The following is a 23101-nucleotide window of genomic DNA, read 5'->3' on the forward strand; positions in this document are numbered from 1 at the left end:
CCGGTATTATTGCTCCTCCCTTCTAGACATGCCTCCCGTCTGCTCTTGCACCCCCACCCTGGAGCTCTGTGCGCGCGCGCGTGCGTGTGTGTGTGTGTGTGTGTGTGTGTGTGTGTGTGTGTGTGTGTGTGTGTGTGTGTGTGTGTGTGTTTGGTGGCGTTCCAGTCGATTTGCTGCAGCAAGTTCGAGTCCCTGCTGGGCGAGTCTGGCAGAGCCTCTGCTCGTTGAGGTCCACTCTGCAGGGGAGCTCCGTTGGACGAGGTAACGGAGCGAGTGTGTGACTGCTGTGTGTGAGCTCGCCAAGACCGTGTGTGTTTTGCTCCTGGTTTGAGTGCCATTTTCAAACCCTTTACTGGGACCACCTCCTGTTTTTACAAAACGCGGTAAAGACCACGACCCCTGCCGCACACGCTGCGAAATACGAGACACACAGACAGGTCCAATGGATCATTTATCTGTCCCTGTTCCTGTGGCCTGTTGTCACTGCGTCCAAGGTGTGTGTGTGTGTTTGCGCGCCTGCCTGCGTACACACACACTGGCATTGACATTGACACCGACACACTTTTCTAAACAGTATGGAAATACCATGGTATTTAAATAGCCTGTGTGGTTTTGTAATGGACACAATGTGTGACCTGCATGGATTTATTGGAGGAAGCCCTCTCACCGTGCTAAAAACAGTGCCTTTGAGGCTTGGGGCTGTGGGTATTTATTCGGGACAGTTATTTATATCCACAGGTGTGTGAAAACAGAGTAAACCAGGGTCTTGGCAGACCTGAAGTTGCACATGGGGCTGTGATCAAAATCAGTAAAGGTATTTGTTAACATTTACCATATTTACTGTGTTTGCTCTGAGGAACGCAAACTTCTCAGCGCTTCTGATGCTCAGCGGTGACCAGGCCACTAAAACACACTTGACGCACTTGACGCACTGGTCCATGGCGTGCTGGGAATCGCATACAGGAAGGGGCTCTCTGGTCTCGAACCCGAGTGCGCCGCTCGTTTGCTCATGCCTGACCCTAACCTGCCCAGTGCTGAGGGGCTGGACGAGGGTTCATCCTCCGCCTGAGTGCGTGCGTCCCCAGTCCACGAGCAGTCCAGCGCGACTTGGGTGGGGGAGGGGTCCGGCCTATATATAGACACTGGGAGGGTGTGTGAAGGAGGACGGTGGTGTTTTTCCACACAGTCATACGATCCACACAGAAGTAGGGGACACTTTGAGTCCTTCCCTTCTCCCCGTGTGGAACATACACCCGGTCCTGGTGCAGCCCAGTCTTCCGCTTGTCCCTCTCCGTCCACATCCTTTCGTCAAGAATGAATGTCAGGGGTGCCACTCTGTCAGCCTTCTGCGGACACTGTGAGTACAGTGGCGACAGAGTCCCCTCTGTATAAGTCATATGTGGAAAGTGAGGACTTTGGGTGCAGTGGGGATAGTGTCCTGTCTCTACAGGTCTTGTGTAGACTGTGAGGACTGTGGGTCTACGGGGGCAGTATTCTGTCTCTGTACACGCAGGGAGATAAACCGAGTCACCATGTGTCATGTGCCGCTCTCACACAAGGCTGTAGAACTTGTCCTCCTCTGTCTCCTTGTGTCCTCAAGCATGTTTGTGTTGGTGGAGGAGGGACATGGAGACAGAGACACTGGGAGGGGTTGTCCTTCCTGGAGGAGGCCGTCTAGTGGCACCGTGTTAAACACATGGGTTCGAGGGATGACTTATTGTCTGCGTTCTTCACCAGAAGGATCTCACTGAAACTTCACCAAGACTTTCCGAAAGTCTCCAGTCATCGTCCTCGACTTGTCGGCAGCGTTGGACACTGTCAACCACCAGATTCTACTCTCTTCTCTTGGCCTCAAAGGAGCGCCACTGAACCGGTTTGAGTCCTACCTATCAGGTAGATGGTACCATGTGGTCTGGCGCGGTTCCCTGTCTTCTCCTGAGCGTCTCTCAGCCGGTGTTCCTCAGGGCTCAGTGCCAGGACCCTTACTCTTCTCCATCTACACTTCTTCCTTCAGCTCCCTGTCCTGTCCCTCCACCGTCCTCCACAGTCTTCTGTGTGAAGCTCTTTGTCTGTCCTTGATGTCCTTCTGTTTACTCTGCCTTGTACACACATGAATGATGCGTGTAAATGTGAACGTACAGTAACGTCAGTGTGAGTCAGTATATATGTGAAGGTGGGGGTGGGGGTAGAGCACAACGGTTCCCTCTCTGTTGCCATGCAATCCAACAGCTGCCTTCTCCTCGGCCACACAGATGGAGAAAGCGCCGTTGCCCGGCGACGAGGAGGGGCGACGCATGTCGGAGGGCCAGGCGGAGGCTCGGCTGCTGGAGCCGGATGAGGGGCGGGGCCAAGAGGGGGGGTCTGCAGACCCCACTCGACCCGCCTGGGGCAGCAAGCTGCAGTATGTGTTGGCGCAGGTGGGCTTCAGCGTGGGCCTGGGCAACGTGTGGAGGTTCCCTTACCTTTGTCACCAGAACGGTGGAGGTGAGTGGTGCTGCGGCCGTGCACCTTGAACGCACCCTGTTTACACACCCTGCGTCCCCACTCTTCCGGAGGTGTGTGTCACATTGTTCTCATCGGTTTCGTTGAGTGTTTCAGGGAATGAGTGTGTAAAGTGTGCGTCTGTAAAACGCTGCTGCATCTGAGTGCCTCTTGAGCAGGAGCAGCTTTTCCTGTTGCCCCCTGTGCTGCGCATGTGTGTGTGTGTGAGCTGCTGAGGGAGGCCCTGACCCCACTCCTCACACCCCAGGCGCCTTCTTGCTGCTCTACGTGCTGCTGCTGGGCTTCATCGGCGTGCCGCTCTTCTTCCTGGAGTTGGCGGCGGGACAGTGTGTGCGCCAGGGCAGCATCGGGGTGTGGGGGCGCATCTCGCCTCGGCTGGGGGGTGTCGGCTTCTCCAGCTGTGTGGTGAGTCCTGCCTTCTCACTTTACTTACTCGCAGTCCTCCTACACACCGCTCGCACACCGACACGGCTCAGCTGCCCCTCAGTCGCCCCGAGTTTGAGGACTAACTCTTCCCAAGGGCTTTGTACCTCGTTTTCACCCAGGTTCATTCTGAATGACTGCTGCTCAGGTAGTGAGTGTGTTCTCAGGCGGTGTGTGTGTTAACACTGCACTCACTGCTGAGGAATTCCAGGCATCCAACGAGACAGGGTCTGACCCCCCTCCCCCTCCCCCCTGGCCTAAACTTTTTTTTGGCCAGAGCTGCCCCCCATGCTGCTGCCTGCCCAGCATGCGTGTGTGTGAGTGTGAGACTCAGGGACACTTTCCTTTCCTCGCCTCCTGCCTTAGGTGTGCTTCTTCGTTGCCCTTTACTACAACGTCATCGTTGCCTGGAGCCTCTTCTACCTGGGCAGCTCGTTCCAGGACCCCCTGCCCTGGGAGCAGTGTCCTTTCCACAACAACAGGACAGGTATGTATGGCCTTTGCTCCTGGGGGAGCCCTGCTTCTCCTGCCCCTTGTCTCCCTCCTCCTCACCACCCCCTCACTGAACCCCCTACCCTCCCCCCGCGCAGTGAAAGAATGTGCCAGAAGCTCCCCCACCACTTACTTCTGGTTCCGCAAGGCGCTGGACATCACGGACTCCATCGATGACCTGGGCCACTTCAACGCCGTCATGAGCGGCTGTCTGCTGGCTGCCTGGGCCATCGTGTGCCTGGCCATGATCAAAGGCATCAGGTCGTCCTCCAAGGTACCAAAAACGTCCCCCGCAGCAAACTGCGTTGTGAGAATGTCCAACTGACTGACCTCGGGCTCCGACACCGCCTGGGACTGTGACCCCTCAAATTATGAGGACTGGTCAGGCCCTCGACTTCTGAGGCTGTCCATTTGTCCTCAAATCATGAGACCGTGCGACCTCCTGGGACCGTGACCACGTCGCGTTCCTGTCGAAACCGTCTTCTGCCCTCTCCTCTCCAGGTGATGTACTTCTCCTCTGTTTTCCCGTACGTCGTGCTGCTGTGCTTCCTCGCCAGGGGACTGCTGTTGGACGGAGCTTCTGAAGGGATTGTCTACATGTTCTACCCACGGGTAAGCCCAGGGGGGCGGTCAACTGGGGGTGTGCGGTGCAAGGAGCTCCGGCAGCTTCTCCTGACCTTTCCTGACCTTTGGTGGCCTCCAGCTGCAGATCTGGGGCGAGATACAGGTGTGGCGACAGGCTGCCACGCAGGTGTTCTTTGCGCTGGGCTTGGGCTTCGGCTCCGTCATCGCCTACTCGTCTTACAACCCCCCGAACAACAACTGCCACCGCGACGCCCTCGTGGTCTCCGTCATCAACCTGCTTACCTCCATTCTCGCTTCCTTGGTAGTGTTTGCCATGCTGGGCTTCCGAGCTAAGAGCATCACCATGGACTGTGTGGTCCGGTACGTGTGTCTGCGTTTGCGTGCTTGACCGTGTGTGTTTGTGTGTGTGTGTGTGTGTGTGTGTGTGTGTGTGTGTGTGTGTGTGTGTGTGTTCCTGAGTGCTCTGTGCTCCAAGTGCTGAATTCACCCCTTCCCTCCCAGCAATGTGAACCTTCTGGCTGAGTTGTGGCACCCGGACCCCTCTCAGCTAGCCTCAGTGCCGTGGCTCAACGTGTCTGAGCCCAGGTCCGTGACCTTACCGCAGTACAGCCAGTGGTTTCTGCAGTACGGTGCCCAGTTGGGGGGCAACTTTACAGACTGCAACCTGGAGGAGGAGATGAACAAGGTGGGTGCCGCTTCCTGCGCTGCTTGTTGCCAGGTGCCAGAGGAGAAGAGTTTCCCTCCGAACCCTACGACCCCTGTGACCCCTCTCCCAGGGAGTGGAAGGCACGGGACTGGCTTTCATCGCCTTCACGGAGGCCATGACCCTGTTCCCTGGCAGCCCATTCTGGTCGGCGCTCTTCTTCCTCATGCTTCTCAACCTGGGCCTGAGCACCATGTTCGGCACCATGCAGGGCATTCTCACGCCGCTCACGGACAGCTTTGCTCTGCTCGGCCGCCGCAGGATCCTGCTCACAGGTAGGAGGCGGCCGTCTGGGCCTTGATTGGGTCCCTGCGTACCGCCCGCTGACCGATGGTGCCCCCTGCTGGGTGCGCCTCTCTCTGCCCCCAGTCGGCAGCTGTGTCCTGGGCTTCGCCTTGGGCCTGCTCTTCACCCAGCGCTCCGGAAACTACTTTGTGACCATGTTCGACGACTACTCGGCCACGCTGCCACTCATCGTCGTGGCAGTCTTCGAGACAGTGGCCGTGTCCTGGGTGTACGGAGCCGACCGGTAAGGCTGTCTGCAGTTGGCTGTGGCGAACAGTATCTTTTACAGGTGCGTTGTAACCATGTCTATTGGCATCTGCAGTTTCTTAGATGACATTGAGAGAATGATCCGGTGGCGCCCCCCAGTGCTCTACAAGTACCTGTGGCGCTTTGTGTGCCTCTTTGCCATGCTGGCTTTGCTGGGCGCCAGCGTGCTGCGCATGCTCTTCAAAAGGCCCACCTACACGGCCTGGAACCAGCACATGGTAAGGGGCAGTTGGACCGCAGCTCCCAGCATGCACTGTGGTCATCCCAGAACATAGATTTGCATGTAATGTACTGTACATTGCTGGTGGCAGCGGGACCACATCCTCTTGTCCACCCGCTTTAGGCCTCGGAGACGACGCTGGAATACCCCGGCTGGGCGCTCGCTTTCCTCTGCATGTTCATGTTGGTGGCACTGCTGCCCTTACCCATAGCATACCTCCATGCCATGCTGAGGAGTGATGCGGACGCCCACACAGTGCCGCCGGAGCAGCAGGAGCTCCAAGGGGACGGGTACCTCGAGTGCGACTGGGCTGAGCCCGAGTCCATCTCCAGCTCGCCGCAGGAACAGGCGGGGCCTTGCAGAGCTGTCTTCCTGCCGCCGGGGACCGATTGCTACACGCGCCTTCCTCAGCATGAGGACTATGAGGAAGAGGAGGACACTGCAGTGTGAGAGGGCAGCAAAGGAAAAAGGGCCACCAGGAAACAGGCACCTGTCGTTTCCTCAACTCTCGGCCACAGACAGAGCAGACAGGAACCCTGGCTCCATGTCCCCTGTCCAGCCCGGTGTCCTGTCTCCAGCTGCGCAAAGCGTCACTCCTGCCAGTCAACGTGTCCTCCTTTGCCGGAGCAGCCACACATGTGAACCTGACTTTTGTGAACTGTGTGTAAACACACAGAACAGCTCCCTGAAGAAGGATCGAAAAAGAACGGGAAACTTCAAGAGGACTGCAAAACGTGAGCAGAAGAAGTGAAGTGGAGTGGAGTGGAGTGTGGGTGGGTGCAAAAAGTCCCAGGTGGCTATGGCTGGCAGGACTACAGTGGGGGTGTATTACATTACCTTAGAAACATCTTGCTTTTTTTTTTTTTTTTTTTATTTCTGAGCAAGTGTTACCAGAAAGAAAAGTTTGGATGATATATTTGGTAAAGAGTCTTGCAGAAAACCACCCCTGTTGCTATAATCTCATGAGCTCTATACCTCCTGAAAACTTAGTATGCAGCGTGAACCCTGACATGCTCACTGTGTGTCCTGCTGCGCTCGGTGATGGTTGAACACTGGAACCACTGAGGGTCTGACCACCAGCACGGTCGTGTTCACATCTGAACATCTCTGTTGCCCTCACAGCTGTGCCACTGGTCACTGATATCCTAGAAAGACCAAGAGTTCGGTAGCTGCTGGTTGAAATACCCACAATGCACCAGAAAGAGGCCCACTTCTCACTTCTTGGCTTATTGTAAATGCATAAAAATATGGGCAGTTATTTTCATTTTATGTGTGGGTAGACATGAACGGCTCGTGTTCCAGCTTTGTTTTAAGTCATATAATTCAAAGTATATGTTCTGTTTATCTGACCTGTGCACGCTTTTATTGGAAGGCACTTGATCCTGGACATAGCTCTGCAGGTACAAGTTGAGCCTGAAGGTGGCAGTCTGTGTCGGTCAGATGTGAACAGGACACCCCAGGTTGGAAGTGTCCGTCTTTCTCAAGGTAAGTTTGGACTGAGGTCACTGGGAGCTGTGCGCTGTGGTACGCAGGAGCTTCGGGGCTCCGTTGAGGTGCAGCGTCCTGGAGTTCACTGAGACAGATGGTGATCATTAGGTGATCAGTTATTGTAGTGGATTTCAGCCACGGGGTTCTGATGAGGAGTGTGTCTGCGGGTGCACTGTGGACCGATGATGATGCCCCCAGGCTAAGGAGAAGCCCACGGGTCGGATGGAGTGGCTGAACTTCACTCATCGTCCGAGGATGACTTCAGAGGCCTGGAGAGAAACACATGTCGTCCAGAGACCCGTCCACCAGCACGTGGAGAACAGCTGTCGGTGTGAACATGCAAGAGACAAGGGTTACCGTCACGAGAGGGGGAGGAGGTGAGGGATGGGAAGAGAGGGAGAGAGAGAGAGAGAGAGAGAGAGAGAGAGAGAGGGAGAGAGAGAGGGAGGGGGAGGCAGTCCGTGCGCCGGCTGTGGAGCACACTAGTGGCCGCAGACCGGACGGGTGTGTGCGCCGTAAGGATGGAGGTTCGACCGGACAGGCTGAAGGAGGTGGCTGGAAAGACCCTGGGCAAGATCCACAGGTACAGCTGGGGTTCTCTCACGTTCTCTGGTGAACACGTCCGTGGGGGTGTGTTTCTCTGTATCAGAGCCCCCGGGACTCGCTGCTTGAGCACAGGTTGGGGTTAGAGGTCAGGGTCAGGTGCTTGGCATTTAGGGGAGGTTTGGCTCTGCGCTGCAGGCTGTGTGTGTGTGTGTGTGTGTGTGTGTGTGTGTGTGTGTGTGTGTGTGTGTGCGCGCGTGTGCGTGCGCGTGTGTGTATGCACGTTTGTGTGCGTGCGCCGTGTCCATGTACTCAGGTTAAAAGAAGAAGGTGTAATGTGGTTTATTGATTCTGAGGTCCATTCCATGTTGGACAGTAGCAGTGAGGGACGCGGAGAAGACACTTTCCCTCCCCAAACCTTCCAGGCAAATGGTGTATGATCCATCGTTCTACAACAACAGTGATAATAATATGTCCTTATTTTTCCTCTTATTATTAAATCACCACAATCTCTGTTGGCTTGTAAATTTGACACTGATGAATGACATGATGACAAAATCTGCACCGAAAATGGATCATAATGTACATGTGAAGGAGATGAAACTGAATTTTGTGCTGTTTTGTGTATTCTGTATAATCTGTAAAAACTTGGGTGTACTTTAGTCATCAAATCATCAGCTCTGCAGGAAAAAGAAAGTAGTTAGACCTGAGATAATGTTCATTGTCATGATCCGGTTCAGCTCCAAATGACATGCGAAAGATACACTGTAAGTACGAGCAGATTTCACTGTACGCTGGTGCTGGACGGACGATGGACAGTGTGTCCTCAGCAAGTGCTCCTGCGGACAGTGTCGTTGGAGTGCGTCCTCAGGCTCGGTCGTTGTCTCATTCCTGATCGTCTCAGTAACAAGGTCACCGTTTGTTGGGTTTTACCTCTCAGTTGCGAGAACATCACATGTACATTTAATAACACCGAGGGGGGCACTCATGAGCACACGGACATCAGGAGACACTTCGAAAAGATCATCAGCCTCTCTTCAAACTCCCGCTTGTTTTGCACACCGCAGCGGGGTGTGTGTGTGTGTGTTTGTGTGTGTGGGGGGGAGTTCCTCTTACATAACAGCCCTGAGTGACGGCGTGATGTCAAAGGCTCACAGCCACAGTGATCTGGAGCCAGAGGTGAACTTGTTCTTTCTCATGATACTGTGTTAACAGTTACTGATAGACACCTGTAAGAGTGTGTGTGTGTCAGTGTGTGTGTGAGTGTGTGTGATCATAACCAGTGCTCACAGTAATGAGAGAATGTGTATCAACAGTCTGTCTGTGTGTGTGTGTGTGTGTGTGTGTGTGTGTGTGTGCACCTGTGTAACTACATGTTTCAGATCAGATGATTACCTGTTTTTCTCTTTTATGTTGTGTGAGTGTGTGAAATGTACAAAATTCACAAAAAAAGAGTCTGAACATGTCTTTCTGTGGAACTGTGAGTTATTCATTCTTAAAACTCAGTCATCTATAAAGCACCTACAATAAACATCAAGTATTGAAAGGCAGAAAAAATTGATTAATACTTTGGTGTGATTTTTTTTTAAAATGAAGTTCTGTAATTATTAGTTATTTTACCACAGTGGAGACTGTAAAAATAAAGTAATACTCTATCTGCAGTGTGTAATTCTCTCCCTCTCTCTCTCTCTCTCTCTCCCTCTGGGATTTAATGTAAAAACCTCCAGAAATCCCATCCTGAAATAGCCGCCTCTCTGGCCAGCTGTCGGTCCACGCAAATCCAGCCCCTGTCCCTTTCCACACTCGACCCCCTCCCTTTACCCCCATAGCTCACGAGATTCGATGGGATGCGGTAAAGCGCATTTGTGTCTTTCTTTACCTTGCAGTGCATGTGTGGCTCGAGCTCCAGCTGTAAAGTAGGTATGAAGATGTCGTAGTTGTACGGCGGTTGTTAATTAGATATAAAGAGGCTGTCAAGTAGTTGTCAAATAGTTGTCAAGTAGTTGTCAAGTAGTTGTAAAGCTGTTAAGGACAAAGTGACTGAAAGGCCGAGTGTGGCAGTCGCTAAGTGACATGAGAACACACGCACACACGCACACACGCACACACACACACACACACACACACACACACATCAGATGCTGCAAACAGAGATGAGCATTCACTAGTAGAGCTGAGCATTCACTAATAGAAATGTGTGTATCCATGGTAGTGTGTGTATGTCCAGAGCTGAGTGTGTGTACAGTACATCCACGGCAGCGTTCATCTCAAACACTTTCCCTGCCTGTCGCCGTGGTATCTCAGCATGACTCCTCCTCCTGAATTCTGACTGAAGTTCATCTGTTATTTACACACATCCCTGCAAAGAAGAACTTTTGGTGTTAGCCACTGTCGGCTCAGCTCCCTTCCCCAGCACCAGGAGCCTGAGGAGGGGGTGGGGTCTCATGTGAAGATTAACCCCCAGGGTCTCCCGGGCAGCCTGCGAAAGGGGCGACTGCAAAGGGGAAAGAAAGCTGTGTGCTGCGAGGATGACCCCTCTACGTGGCGTGAACGGTTCACCACGGATGCGACAAAATCTGGCATGGTGTTGGGTCACAGCCCCTCGTGAGGAGCCAGAGCAAGCAGCTGCAGGGAGGCAGATACTTGTGATTAATGCATTTTTATATGAGAGCCCATACAGCTGGGTGAGCACAGCCCAACGGTGTGTGTGTGGACGTATGGGGAGCGGGGGCATCTCCCTAGGTAACATTGTCCCGCTGAGACACAATCTGTTCACCAGAGAGGTGTGAAAGGAGGGGGCTGTTGGACTGAAACAGAGAGAGGGAAGGTGGACGTTTTGCCTGCGTGTGAAGACATGGATTCGCTGTTCGCATCGTCCACACCTTTGTCGACTCACTGAGGAGACGCAGAGGAGGACAAGGACAAGCTCTTGGGTTCACTTTGTGGACACCCAGTAGAGGACAGGGACAGAGCTCTTGAGCGGTTATGTAAGAGGGCTGCCATGTTTTTGTCCCTCTTTCCGCTGTCTGATCCTCTTGCGTGGGGATTATGAGCACAGTGCTGTCAATTTGTAAATGTAATATAAATAACACAAAGAGTCTGAATTCAGCCTTTCATTTACCACATATCCACTGAGGCTCCGCCCACAAGCCCACCAGTGAGAAGCCTGACCGTGCGCTGAGATCACGACCTGCCCTTCCACTCAAGCGCAGCCTCGACCCCACTCTTTGCATGCTGTCGATGGATGTGCGGCAATACTCACTTTCCACCACTCACCTGGAGTACTCGCAAGGGCCATTACTCACTCAAAGTACTCACTTGGAGTGCCTAGAGGAGTCAGTACTCACTCTCCGGGAGTGGGACGGGACCCGGTGTGCTCTGCTGCTCAACCGCAGCCCCACCCCCCGCACATGGCGAGGCTCTTTATGTAACCTGTGGTGTTTCAAGCGCCTTTTCCGGTACACTCTTGATATGATCTATTGTGTTGTTCCGATTGATTTGTGATTCGGTGCAATTTTGAAAGGGGAGCAGGATCTCTGTGGGTCAAACGCACACACTCTCACTCACACACTCTCTCTCTCTCACACACACACACACACAAGCTGCTCATATCGTAGTGTGGCTCTCTATAAATGTCTACAACAGAAATGTACACGTTGTACAAATGTACAAAGACTTACAAAAAAAGAGCCAGAAATCAGTGCCTTTCTACTCAGTCATCTTCATAGAAACATATTCGGAAACACTGCGCTCTGTCAATTTCTACACACCGCATTCAGTCGTCTGTCTGCTCCAGTTGGGCTCTCAGTCACTTAGAGCCCCATTACTGCACTGTGGTAGAGGACATTGTGTGGATGGTGTGTAGACGCTGTGTGGATGGTGTGTGGATGGTGTGTGGATGGTGTGTGGACACTGCGTGGATGGTGTTTGGATGCTGCGTGGACACTGTGTGGATGGTGTGTGGACGCTGCGTGGATGGTGTGTGGACACTGTGTGGATGGTGTGTGGACACTGCGTGGATGGTGTTTGGATGCTGCGTGGACACTGTGTGGATGGTGTGTGGACGCTGCGTGGATGGTGTGTGGACACTGTGTGGATGGTGTGTGGACACTGCGTGGATGGTGTTTGGATGCTGCGTGGACACTGTGCGGATGGTGTGTGGACGCTGCGTGGATGGTGTGTGGACACTGCGTGGATGGTGTTTGGATGCTGCGTGGACACTGTGTGGATGGTGTGTGGACACTGTCCTCCCTGATGAACCTTCACTGTGGCCATGAGTTGAAGTTCTCACTGCAACCTGCAGTACAACCCATCGTGGCATCGCTTAGTGAGCTGTTGTCACGGAAACAGTGCCAAGTGCCTCGTGTTTGGTGTCAGCTGGGCGTAAGGGGATGCTGTCAGAGCCCGACAGGAGCTCTCTGTTTGTGCTGTACCATGACAAGTGCCAGCCAACACACACACACAGACAGAGACACACACACACACAGAGCAGGTTTGCGTGTCTCTAATGAGGCCAACCGGTGTGATGAACCATCTGACACGGGATCCGACGAGAAGTCCAGCCGATGCTCCGACTCGCCTTCATTAGCGTGTGCCATGTGGTGGTGCCGGGGTGCAGGCTGTCTCCTAACAAGCCGTCTCCTAACGAGGGCCCCTGGCATTCTCAGTGCCCGTTGCCCCTACGGCTGTGTTACACACCTGGCCTAGGCATTTCTGTGTGGGGGTGAGGCGGGGCACGGGCAGGCGCCCACTCCACTCCAAGACTCCACTCATTTCCAGAAGTAAATCAGTACTGTAATCCTCATATGGATTAGTGGGCACACAGCAAAGACAGATAGCAGAGGGACGAGGGATGGAGAGAGAGGGGGACGCCCTTCGTAGTCTGTCCCTCTGTCTCCGATCCCTTTGTCCTCTTCAGAATTCAGGTGCACAAATCGTCTTGGAGCCCTTACCGCATCCGGGGGGGGGGGGGGGGGTAATGTGGGGCCTTTACCGCACCCAGGGCAGTCTGCAGGACCATAGTATGACAGGAGGGGAGAGTAATGAGTCATGAATTATTGGTGGTGGGAGACACCTGCAAATAAATGTGAAATAAATGCAATGCAAATGAATGTATGTAATGAGTGTTTGGTGCCAGCTGCGAGTATCTTCTCTGCACAGTGACGGGTGAGGATCCCCCATCCTTGCTGTTTCTCAGCGTGAAACCCCCCAGCAACGCTTATAATTAGTTCTGATTAGTCAGAGCCCCCTCCTAGAGATGCGGTAACCTTTAACCTGTCCCCCCTCACACAGCTGTTTGCCTGCAGGCGGACTGGAGCTGGCAGGCAGAGCTCAGCATGGCTGACAGCAGAGGAGTGGAGCTGCTCATCTTCTCCACTCCACAGATCCCTTTCATGGTGACTGAGATGCTGTAAGCGGCTCGAGCAGCATTTGACCAGGGTACGGTCACGTGATGGCACGCTGCTGTCTCACAGCGCCTGGGTGGTGCGAAAGGATGTGGGTTTGATCCCCACTCAGTCTGCGTGGAGTTTGCATGTTCTCCCCGTGTCTGTGTGGGTTTCCTCTGGGTGCTCTGGTTTTCACCACGCGAAGTTAACACCGAGCTAGAGGTTCTCTAGGGATTGTGACATGAGTTGGTAGTAGCAAAGCATGGAGAAGTGCACCCCTGGCCGGAGCCTATCTGATGCTCATGCCGCAGCTGGTATCCCACCAGGGAAGACTGGGGTGAAAGCTGCTCTCTCTCTGCTAGCGCTGTCCAACCGGACAGGAGGACATCGGTGGAGGAGCAGATCCTCAATGACAACTGGCTGGATCTTTCTCTCTGACTGCAGGAGAAACACATGTCTGACTCCTGCTTTCATATCCTGCAAAATGGTACCATTTGTGCTGTGAGGAGAAGTGTGGTGTGGTGCCTGCTGGCAAAGCCCAGCTTTGACGCCCACACTGTCACTCAAGGATGGAGAGCTCTGAGAAGGTTCCTTCAGACTGATGCAGAAAGGAGGTTCTGCTTTCAGAACCATATCAAAATGTTGACAGCTCTGGCCTGTTCATCACGCGGGTGCGGACTTGAGGCCCATTCCAAGTTGAGCAGACACACCTGCGGCTCTGCGTTCGTAGGCGATCATGCTTGAGCCCCTGGTCCAAAGCACTCGGGGTCCCTGGGGAACGTGGGCTTCTCAAGCTCAGCATTCCTTCCCTCTTTGGAGGGCTCTTCCAGTGACAGTGAGCACTATTCCCCATGAGCGTCGCGCGCTGGTCTGCGTCCTCCACTCGTGCGCTCATGTCTCGCTCTTGTGGTACCTCCCGCAGGTTGTTGGAGAGGCGTCAGCCGAACGGCGAGACCATCGAGCTGTCGGCAGAGGGTCGGCCCGAGCTGGTGCAGGAGAAGGAGCTGCCCGTTGTAGACTGCACCTGCTTTGGCTTGCCCCGTCGCTACATCATCGCCATCCTTTCCGGTCTGGGCTTCTGCATCTCCTTCGGCATCCGCTGCAACCTGGGAGTGGCCATTGTGAGCATGGTCAACAACCACACCGTGCTCAAGGGCAACAAGGAGGTGCTGGTGGTGAGTCTACCGGCTCTTTGGGCCAAAGCCAAGGGGGAACTCAAATTCCTTTGAAACCTTTGAAAAACAGGCGCTTTTTGACGCGAGGGAGGTGCTAGTTGGCATTATCTTCGGGAGCAAGGAAAGGCTTCCCCTTGTCGGCCAGTGACCAGCAGCTCAGGAGCAGGAAGTAGTACGCTGAGGTCATGGGTTCCGGTGAATGCTCGCCAACGTTCTGTCTTGGCCAAGAGTCCTCCGGGGGCCTCGAAGCTGCTGTCAACCAGCTTGTTGCCCCTCCCACTTGGGACCCCACTGGACCAAAGAGGTGTAGCGGCGGGTTGCTGAAAGCAGGGCAAGCTGGAACCCGGAGCTTTCTGCCTGCTGACACTTGTTGTGTGGTCAGGTCGCAGTCTGATTCTTGTTCCCACAAAGTAGAGCTGGTCAGAACGCGTCAGCTGCGAGCACTGCTGCCGGCCTCAAAGAAGAGCACCTGCTGCCAGTGTGGTCGCAGGACTAGGCTCTTTCCCATGGTGACCCCGACGAACAGCTCTCTCCCTTGCCGCAGGGTGCCCAGTTTACATGGGACCCAGAGACGGTGGGCATGATCCATGGCTCCTTCTTCTGGGGCTACATCGTCACACAGATCCCCGGTGGCTTCATTTGCCAGAAGTTTGCTGCCAACAGGTGAGGAGTGTGTCCTGCTCTCCGTTGCCCTCCTCTGCTGCCTCTGCATCTCATTGCTGCTCCTGACTCGCGTCCCTCCGCAGAGTGTTTGGCTTCGCTATCGTCGCCACATCTACGCTCAACATGCTGATTCCGTCGGCAGCGCGAGTGCACTACGGCTGTGTGATCCTCGTCAGGATATGCCAGGGACTTGTGGAGGTACTTCGGAGTGTGTGTGGGTGTGTGTGCGCGTGTGCTCGTTCCGCCAAGGCCCGCACTTTCCCGCATCCTGCTGCTGTGCCGTATTGCCTTCTGCCTCTGACATGTTCCGTGTGTGAGGCTGGATTCGTCCTCGTGCCTTCGCCGAGACGCAGCCCGTTTGAGCTGTTTCCTGTCCTTCTCTCGTAGGGTGTGTCGTACCCAGCATGCCATGGGATCTGGGCGAAGTGGGCCCCTCCTCTGGAGAGAAGCCGATTGGCTACGACTGCCTTCTGCGGTTAGCTGACAAGTCCCGGTTCTTGGCGCGTGTATCTTCATGCAGGCCGGCATCGCGCACCCCCCTGCGACGTACCTTTGCGCCTGTTTTGACACCACTCTGTTCTCTCAGGTTCGTACGCCGGGGCCGTGGTGGCGATGCCCTTGGCAGGGGTGCTGGTGCAGTACTCTGGGTGGTCCTCAGTCTTCTACGTTTACGGTGAGTGGCTCGGAGCAGCGCTCTGCGAACCCAGAGGTTCTGCTGACCATCCCACCCCAAGGGACACATGGTTCAGTGTCTCATGTTGCTCATTTCGCTTCGCTCCTCAAACTGCGGTCCAATTCTGTGCCTGCATTGCCTCATCTCCTCCTCCTCCTCTCTCTCCCAGGCAGTTTTGGGATATTCTGGTACCTCTTCTGGATCCTGGTGTCCTACGAGAGCCCGGCTGCTCACCCAACCATTACTCCCGAGGAGCGGAAGTATATTGAGGACGCCATCGGGGAGACGGCGGGCCTTGTAAACCCCCTGCAGGTACAGCTCCTCGTAGCGCCTTCTGATGGCCATCATAGTGATTCTCATCAGCTGAGCCCCGCCTGTCCAGCACTGGCACGTCCAAACGCTCTGTCTGTTCCCAGACACGAAGCTGGAAATGACGAGATCTTCCCTCAGTAGTATCTACCCCCAGGTTGCAACAGCTGGTCTCTTCCTGGGATTTGAACCCACCCTCGTGATAACATACCGATTATGGGCAATGCAGAACATTCCCTGACACTTCTGTCTACTAGAAATTCAAGACCCCGTGGAGACATTTCTTCACCTCCATGCCAGTGTACGCCATCATCGTGGCAAACTTCTGTCGCAGCTGGACCTTCTACCTGCTCCTCATCAGCCAGCCGGCGTACTTTGAGGAAGTGTTTGGCTTTGAGATCAGTAAGGTGAGGATATTTCTTGTTTTGTGATGCACCACCACAATGGGTTCAGGTGAAGACGTTTTGGCCAAAAAGGTCAATTCTGCGGTTACCATCCTGAGAGACATCTTCCCACCCTTCTCTTCTGCTCAGGTGGGTCTGGTGTCTGCCCTTCCCCATCTGGTGATGACCATCATCGTCCCTATTGGGGGCCAGCTGGCCGACTACCTGCGCTCCCACAAAATCATGTCCACCACGAACGTCAGGAAGCTTATGAACTGCGGAGGTGGGTGGAGGACAGCAGGGCCAGGAGGACAAGCCTGTTTCTCAAGCAAGTCATTGTGCAGACTTGCTGCTCTGTGTTTGCACCACACTTAAAAATCTCTCTGTGGGCCTCCTCAGATGTTTGCTCTGCCGCACCTCTTCTCTCACCGTGGACTGGAAACTGCTCTCTGTGTGAATGAAAACCTTCCACACGAATATTTGAAAATCACAACACACCCTGGTCAGCATGTCCGGGGCGCCGTGCCCTCATCCAAGTCGTCCTCCTCTTCCCGCTCTTCCTTCTCGTTCCCCCGCAGGCTTTGGCATGGAGGCCACTCTGCTCCTCGTGGTGGGCTTTTCCCACACCAAGGGCATCGCCATCTCCTTTCTCGTGCTGGCGGTGGGCTTCAGTGGATTTGCTATCTCAGGTTAGAGGGGTGTTGCAGCTCTCGTCGGTGAATCGTCACAGGAGAGGAGAGCAGCTCAGGGCCAAGGGACTCGCACAATGGCAACCAGACACACACACACACACACACACACACACACACACACACACGCACACACACGTGTCCAGGGACATTTGGGGCACAAGGACAACGTGTTTCCACATGCTTGTTGCTTCCAGGCTTCAACGTGAACCACCTGGACATCGCTCCACGCTATGCCAGTATCCTCATGGGCATCTCCAACGGGGTGGGCACCCTGTCGGGCATGGTGTGTCCTCTCATAGTGGGAGCCATGACCAAGCACAAGGTGCGACCTGCCTCAACTCTGCGTGCGTGTGTGTGTGTGTGTGTGTGTGTGTGTGTGTGTGTGTGTGTGTGTGTGCGTGTGTGTGTGAGTGAGAACCTTGAAGTTCCAGAAAGCAAAACAGACAAAGCACTGTCATCACTGAAGCTGCACACCTGTAGGGGGGCGTGGTCACTGGGAGCCCTGGGATCCCGCTTTGTCCTGCTTCACCATGTTTCTCTGTTGGCCCCAGACCCGAGAAGAGTGGCAGTACGTCTTCCTCATAGCCGCTCTCGTCCACTATGGAGGAGTGATCTTCTACGGTGCGTACACAGTGTGCCTGTGTGTGCGTGTGTGTGTTGGCCCCCTGCCTATATGCCTGTTCTCTCTGTAATCAATCAGAGGCCTGCTCTGTGTGCTCTTGTACACGTCTGCAGCAGGAGCCCCTTTGATGAGCACCGATGAGACGGGTGACAAAGAAACACCGCTTAGCCGTTTCGATACCGGAGCCGTGACCCGGGGTCATCCCTGGGGGAGGCGGGTTCTGACACGACATGCGCTGACTCGCCCCCCGCAGGCATCTTTGCGTCCGGCGAGAAGCAGCCCTGGGCCGATGCCGAGGACACCAGTGAGGAGAAGCGTGGCATCCTGGACGAGGACGAGCTGGCCGACGCCACCGAGGAGATGCACCATTCGGCCAGAGGGGGGCAGTACGGAGCCTTGAGTGGCCCCCCTGCAGGCGGCGGCAGCGGTGGGGGCGGAGGCTGGGTGGCCGACTGGGACTGTACCGAGGAATACGTGCAGCCCCCCGGGCCGAACCACTACCTGTACAGCGGAGGGATGGATGGACACCTGGGGGCAGCGTGACGTGTGAACCTGTGTACATGGTCCTCCTTGCCGAGTGTGTCTTTGTGAATGTGTGTGTTTAGCTGCAGAGCCCACATTCCCCTTTCCCCTTCCTCTGGTCAAAGTGTGGCCCGTGTGCCAGATTAATAAGAGAGTGCGCGCGTATGTGTGTGTGCGTGCGTGCGTGCGTGCATGTGTATGTTGTGTGCGTGTGTGCGCCCCACTCTTTCTCCGCATTCCCTTTGAAAAATGTTTCTTAATATTCAGGTCCACGGCTTTGTACCGCGCTGCCATGCTGCAGGTCGGCCTCGTGCCTCGAACCTCTGCCCTGCGCCCGACACCGTGGAACTGAACTGATGCACCTGATGAGCTCATTTGTTTGCATTGTGAGCATCAAAATATGGAATATACACACAGTCTATGAAAGCACAGAATTTTGGAAGGTTTCGTAGAGAAATGCATTCTGGGTAGCCAACATACTGTATAGGCCAGAGTCCAGGTCAGTTACGTGTTACCTGTGAGCAGCAGGAAAGGTGAGCCGTGTATCTGTGTGTGAGCGTCATTGTCGGTGTCAGTGTCGATATTGGTGTGCGTCGGTGTGAGTGCGACAGTGTCAGTGTGAGTGCCAGGGCTGCTGAGATACTGAGCAGCTGTGTGGTGCGTGGGTTCGAATGGATGCCACCGCTATAATGACTGTGGAGAAGGAGTGTGAAGAGGTTCAGCACACGTTAATGGAGCCTCTTAGCACCGGCAGCAGCAACACACTCGATCACACACTTGATCACACACTCTCGTGGAGGCAGAGGCTAGCAGTCCAACACACGGTCGGTGACCTGGACGGTAGGTGACTGACGGTGAACATCCTCAGCTGTCTGATGTGATGAGACAAAGTCATGCTCAAGTGTTTCCAGGGAAGAGGGACGCTGGACACATGACACGAGGGACATGGGACACAAGGACACAGGGGACGTGTGACTCCTAACCCATAGCAACAGGTCACTTTGGAGTTGTTGCCTGTTTCAGCGTGGATCTGCACACCAGTGTTTTTATTCCATCGGTTATCTTGGATACTACAGCAGTTATTATATAGGATATAATACCAGATACTGTACCGGTTATTATATGGGATATAATACCACGGTACCAGTTATTATATCCCGTATACTACCAGTATAGACACTACCAGTTATTATAGCAGTTATTATAGCAGATATAATACTGGATGCTGCCCCACCCAGGTAACAGGCAAGAGGAGAGGAGCTTGAATAGCTTTGCAGGCCTGCTGTTCTGTGCTCTTCTGTTTCCTCCTCCTCCATATGTTCAGTGGAATGTGTCACATCTACAAATGATCAGAAATAGAACTAATGCATTTTTAATAAAGGAATAATGTGGAATGAATGTGTTTACTGTAGATGGTGAAACGGTTAAACATGATCTCAGGCATAATATAGAGAGTGGGCGTGGGCCGCGAACCCTGCACACTGCCGAAAATGTGTAGTCATTGAGAGTGACACACAAGGGGTCACGAGACCCAGAGCACCCCCCCCCGTGGGAGGGAGATCAGCGTGGTGGGAGACCAGGTGGAGGTACCTGCACTACTTCACCAGAAATCTCCTCAGTTCTTTACTTCTGCATTTGTCCTTGTTCTTGTTTTTCTTCATTCTGTTTCTTCCTGTGGTTTTGTTGACTTCTGTTTTGATCTTTTATTATTTGAAATGCTCTTTACTTGAAAAAAGTAAAGCATACATGAATTATAAAAGAATATATATGTACGAAATATGGGCATGTGAAAAACCCCTGTATAAAATAAATGAAAATGAGTGTGTATGTATACATACACGTGAGTTCACTCGGGTCATTTCTGCAATGTTTCCTTGGATGGAAGATAGTGGGTGTTTGGTCAGTACTGCAGCGAAGAGGGACATTAGAGATGATGATCTTCAGCTGCTCGAGGTCAGAAAAGAGCAACGTGTTTTCAGTCTCCGGTTCATCAGTGGATTCACACTCTAGGACTCTAGAGGAGCTGGACTGTAGAGGAGATGGACTGTACGTGAGTTGGACCGTGGAGAAGATGGACTGTAGGTGAGTTGGACTGTAGTGGAGATGCACCGTATGTGAGTTGGACTGTGGACAAAACGGATGAGTTGGACCGTGGAGAAGATGGACTGTAGGTGAGTTGGACTGTAGAGGAGGTAGACTGTAGGTAAGTTGGACTGTAGGTGAGCTGGACTGTGGACAAAACGGACAAGTTGGACCATTAACAAGATGTCCGTTAGAAAGATCAGCCTTCAAAGTTCAGTCTGTTTGGATTCACAGTTATGCTTTTTGTCACCCCTCTTCATTTGAATTTCTAAGTACAGTGTTGTCCAACCAGTCAGTGCAAACGTCCTCTTGTGCGTCTCTCCACCCTCCTCCACGCCTCTCTCTCTCTCTCTCTCTCTCCCTCCCCATCTCCATCTCCATCTCCATCCCACAGAGTGCATCTGTTCGCCAGACTAATCTTTGCCTAAAATGACTGAGATAATCCGGGATCCATCTGTCGTGGGGATGGAATGACAAGGGGGGTGGCTGTCCAGGTTCAGTGTGAGACGTGGACGCCGAGGAGGACAGGCCTCAGTCCTCAGTCCTCAAAAGCGCCTAACTAACTGCCTCTCTGGCGTTTATGCAGCTCCGCTTTCATCACTGTGACGCCCGTTTCTGTTGTTACAGTCGTTTGTTCTCAAATATTTTTGTCTAGTTCATAACCATTTTTGCCAATACTGCATAAAATACAAATCGCGTAAAAAAAAAAAAAAAAAAAAAAAAATGTGTGACTGCACGTTTAAAACAAAAACAAAAAAAACAACCGTTTGTCAACGTTTTGTCTCGTCATTTTGCCCCCTCGCGGGCCACAACAAGAGCTGCGGCTCCGGAAGTGTTTCCGTACGAAACTGCAGACTGAACACAGTCACGTCACCAGGGGGCAGATTTACAAGCGTTTACCGTGTTTGCCGAAACGTGTAAAATGATAAATGGCCATTAAAATTGCATAGTTGTGCGAAGGGATCCTTAGTTGTGCGATATAATGATATTAACTGTTTTTATCAGTTAAATGAGCAATGAGCGTGTGCCGGGTACATGACTAGAAGAAAGAAACCAATCCCGGAACTACTTTTATGTGTACCGTGCTGCAAGGGGAACGAAAAGAAATCACGGAACAGGCGGAAATCAACGTCACAACGCTGACTGGTTTTTCGTCGATGGTGATGTCACTGTGCTCTCCTATTGGCTGGATCGAAATCGTAAACTTGGAGATGATTGGCTGAAGTTCGGATTCCCGCCTCTCGCCCCCCACCCCCACCATGGAGTCCAAAGGGATTTAGTCGGAAGTTCGTTCTCACCTGTGGATTTAAGCAAGGGTGAAGCGTTAAAAAGGTGGTTTTGTATTCAGTTCCGCGAGTTTTCAACCTCTTTTCTGTCGCTAGTAATTTGTACTTTCATTTTTTTCACTGGGATTTTTGACTTGTCGTGGCTATCATGCATCTTGTGTGACAGCTAATCCGGCGATTAGGTGCGCCGTCTCACCGACTGACTGGGAGAGTCTGGCAAAAGAGGTGAACTAGTTTTCTTGCCTCTTCTTGTTCTTACGTGTCTTGACGAGTTTGTGTGTCTTAGTGCGGCCTCCCTCTTCCCTACCCGCGCCCCTCATAGGCTCATTCCTACTGCTCGAATTTGCTTGCGCTCCGGCTTATATGTATGGTGCCCAAGCAGCCGAACAGCAGGGGGCGTCGCGCTTAAAGACACAGAGGAGGAAGGAAGGAAGGAAAGAAGCCCAGGGCTCCGGGTTCGCACGCCGCCCTCTCCTCTGTTGTGGCTACTGCTGTGTCCCGCCGCCGAGTAGCCAGAGTGCGACACAAACTCGCTCCCCGCAGATGTCCACCCTGTAACCATAGCTACCGTTTCAGGGATGACGGAGTACAAGCTGGTGGTGGTGGGGGCAGGGGGCGTGGGCAAGAGCGCTCTCACCATCCAGCTGATCCAGAACCACTTTGTGGACGAGTACGACCCCACCATCGAGGTGAGCGAGCGAGCGATCGATCGATCCCCAGCTGACGGGCTCATGGCCCCACCGCTCCATGTTCCGTCTGGTGAGGTGTCTGTCCTCCGCCTTCTCGCAGGACTCGTACCGCAAGCAGGTGGTTATCGACGGCGAGACCTGTCTGCTGGATATCCTGGACACGGCGGGCCAGGAGGAGTACAGCGCCATGCGGGACCAGTACATGCGCACGGGGGAAGGCTTCCTCTGCGTCTTCGCCCTCAACAACAGCAAGTCTTTCGAGGACGTCCACTTGTACAGGTGCTGGGGGGGGTTGGGGGAGTCCAGGCCACTTGGCGCCGTCCACCTGTCTGCCTGGCTGCCTGCGTGGCACATGCCTGAGTGGGGGGGGGTGCATCCTGCTGTCGCCCTGCAGGGAGCAGATCAACCGCGTGAAGGACAGCGACAACGTGCCCATGGTGCTGGTGGGCAACAAGAGCGACCTGGGCTGCCGCAGCGTGGACACGAAGCAGGCGCAGGAGTTGGCGCGGAGCTACGGCGTACCCTTTGTCGAGACCTCCGCCAAGACCCGCCAGGTGGGGGTGCCTTCTTTGTGCCAGGGCTTGGCGCGTTCGGGAGATTTCTGGGCGGCTCGTTGACCTCTCTTTCTCTTTCCAACGGCCAGGGCGTGGAGGAGGCCTTCTACTCTCTGGTACGCGAGATCAGGAGGTACAAGGAGACGAACCGCAGCAACAAGAAGAGCAGGAAGAGCACACCGAGGCGCTGTGCGTTGCTATAGCAATGGCCCATCTGCCCCACTCGCTGTCCTTTCCCGTCTCTTCCGTTCCTGTTATATAACGGCGTGTCTCCAGTCTAAGCGTTGTTTCGGTGTTCGCAGGCATTTGTTGAGTGGACCACAGAACTGTGGTGTAAGGGACCACCCCCCCATATAAGTGAGTGAGAGAGAGCACACTTCTCCCTGGAGGTGGTTCTTCTCACACCTAACTTGACAAAAGTTGCCATTGGGGGCACTGTGATGTTGACTTTGTGTCCACTGCTGTCCAGGTTGGACCATCAACAGGACAGACTCGTAAGTGGGAGGTTTTTACGGAATAAAGCTCTTTTTGCAGCTTACTTGGTGCACACTCTGCT

General features: G+C 53.8%; 3 protein-coding genes across 5 annotated transcripts; all 3 read left to right on the forward strand.

Annotated features, from left to right (window-relative positions):
- The first annotated feature begins 122 nt into the window (after nucleotides 1-122).
- On the forward strand, nucleotides 123-6826 carry slc6a16a (solute carrier family 6 member 16a). The gene is made up of 14 exons (XM_018764541.2): nucleotides 123-261; nucleotides 739-814; nucleotides 1738-1893; nucleotides 2253-2484; nucleotides 2750-2907; nucleotides 3292-3412; nucleotides 3516-3691; nucleotides 3919-4029; nucleotides 4121-4362; nucleotides 4504-4687; nucleotides 4779-4980; nucleotides 5075-5234; nucleotides 5313-5475; nucleotides 5601-6826. The coding sequence occupies exons 4-14, from the start codon at nucleotides 2253-2255 to the stop codon at nucleotides 5925-5927; spliced, it is 2076 nt and encodes a 691-aa protein (XP_018620057.1). The 5' UTR covers nucleotides 123-261; nucleotides 739-814; nucleotides 1738-1893; the 3' UTR covers nucleotides 5928-6826.
- Nucleotides 6827-6917: 91 nt separating this feature from the next.
- Nucleotides 6918-19769, forward strand: slc17a7a (solute carrier family 17 member 7a). Of its 2 annotated transcripts, none has more exons than XM_018764533.2 (13): nucleotides 6918-7548; nucleotides 13818-14070; nucleotides 14615-14733; nucleotides 14817-14931; nucleotides 15121-15208; nucleotides 15320-15406; nucleotides 15580-15718; nucleotides 15973-16122; nucleotides 16249-16381; nucleotides 16677-16787; nucleotides 16985-17112; nucleotides 17342-17411; nucleotides 17666-19769. In XM_018764533.2, exons 1-13 carry the CDS (start codon nucleotides 7249-7251, stop codon nucleotides 17953-17955), a joined length of 1983 nt encoding a protein of 660 aa, XP_018620049.1. In that variant the 5' UTR covers nucleotides 6918-7248; the 3' UTR covers nucleotides 17956-19769. The 2 variants fall into 2 exon arrangements, with proteins under 2 accessions (XP_018620049.1, XP_018620051.1); XM_018764535.2 differs by having other exon boundaries at nucleotides 7400-7548; nucleotides 15576-15718.
- Nucleotides 19770-21262: 1493 nt separating this feature from the next.
- LOC108941738 (GTPase HRas) lies at nucleotides 21263-23069 on the forward strand. Of its 2 annotated transcripts, XM_018764540.2 has the most exons (6): nucleotides 21301-21348; nucleotides 21469-21527; nucleotides 21879-21991; nucleotides 22092-22270; nucleotides 22386-22545; nucleotides 22635-23069. In XM_018764540.2, the coding sequence occupies exons 3-6, from the start codon at nucleotides 21881-21883 to the stop codon at nucleotides 22746-22748; spliced, it is 564 nt and encodes a 187-aa protein (XP_018620056.1). In that variant the 5' UTR covers nucleotides 21301-21348; nucleotides 21469-21527; nucleotides 21879-21880; the 3' UTR covers nucleotides 22749-23069. The 2 variants fall into 2 exon arrangements, with proteins under 2 accessions (XP_018620055.1, XP_018620056.1); XM_018764539.2 differs by having other exon boundaries at nucleotides 21263-21527.
- Nucleotides 23070-23101: the final 32 nt, after the last annotated feature.

Source organism: Scleropages formosus, chromosome 8 (assembly GCF_900964775.1).
Source record: "Scleropages formosus chromosome 8, fSclFor1.1, whole genome shotgun sequence".
Classification (NCBI taxonomy): domain Eukaryota; kingdom Metazoa; phylum Chordata; class Actinopteri; order Osteoglossiformes; family Osteoglossidae; genus Scleropages; species Scleropages formosus.

Excerpts from the sequence above, each read along its gene's own strand:
- slc6a16a (XM_018764541.2), top strand. The coding sequence starts at position 2,253 with ATGGAGAAAGCGCCGTTGCCCGGCGACGAGGAGGGGCGACGCATGTCG. Across the intron at positions 5,235-5,312 it reads TGGGTGTACGGAGCCGACCG|TTTCTTAGATGACATTGAGA; the intron begins GTAAGGCTGTCT and ends TGGCATCTGCAG. Across the intron at positions 5,476-5,600 it reads CGGCCTGGAACCAGCACATG|GCCTCGGAGACGACGCTGGA; the intron begins GTAAGGGGCAGT and ends CACCCGCTTTAG.
- slc17a7a (XM_018764533.2), top strand. The coding sequence starts at position 7,249 with ATGTCGTCCAGAGACCCGTCCACCAGCACGTGGAGAACAGCTGTCGGT. Across the intron at positions 15,209-15,319 it reads GGCTACGACTGCCTTCTGCG|GTTCGTACGCCGGGGCCGTG; the intron begins GTTAGCTGACAA and ends CTGTTCTCTCAG. Across the intron at positions 16,382-16,676 it reads GAAGCTTATGAACTGCGGAG|GCTTTGGCATGGAGGCCACT; the intron begins GTGGGTGGAGGA and ends GTTCCCCCGCAG.
- LOC108941738 (XM_018764539.2), top strand. The coding sequence starts at position 21,881 with ATGACGGAGTACAAGCTGGTGGTGGTGGGGGCAGGGGGCGTGGGCAAG. Across the intron at positions 21,992-22,091 it reads AGTACGACCCCACCATCGAG|GACTCGTACCGCAAGCAGGT; the intron begins GTGAGCGAGCGA and ends GCCTTCTCGCAG. Across the intron at positions 22,271-22,385 it reads GAGGACGTCCACTTGTACAG|GGAGCAGATCAACCGCGTGA; the intron begins GTGCTGGGGGGG and ends GTCGCCCTGCAG.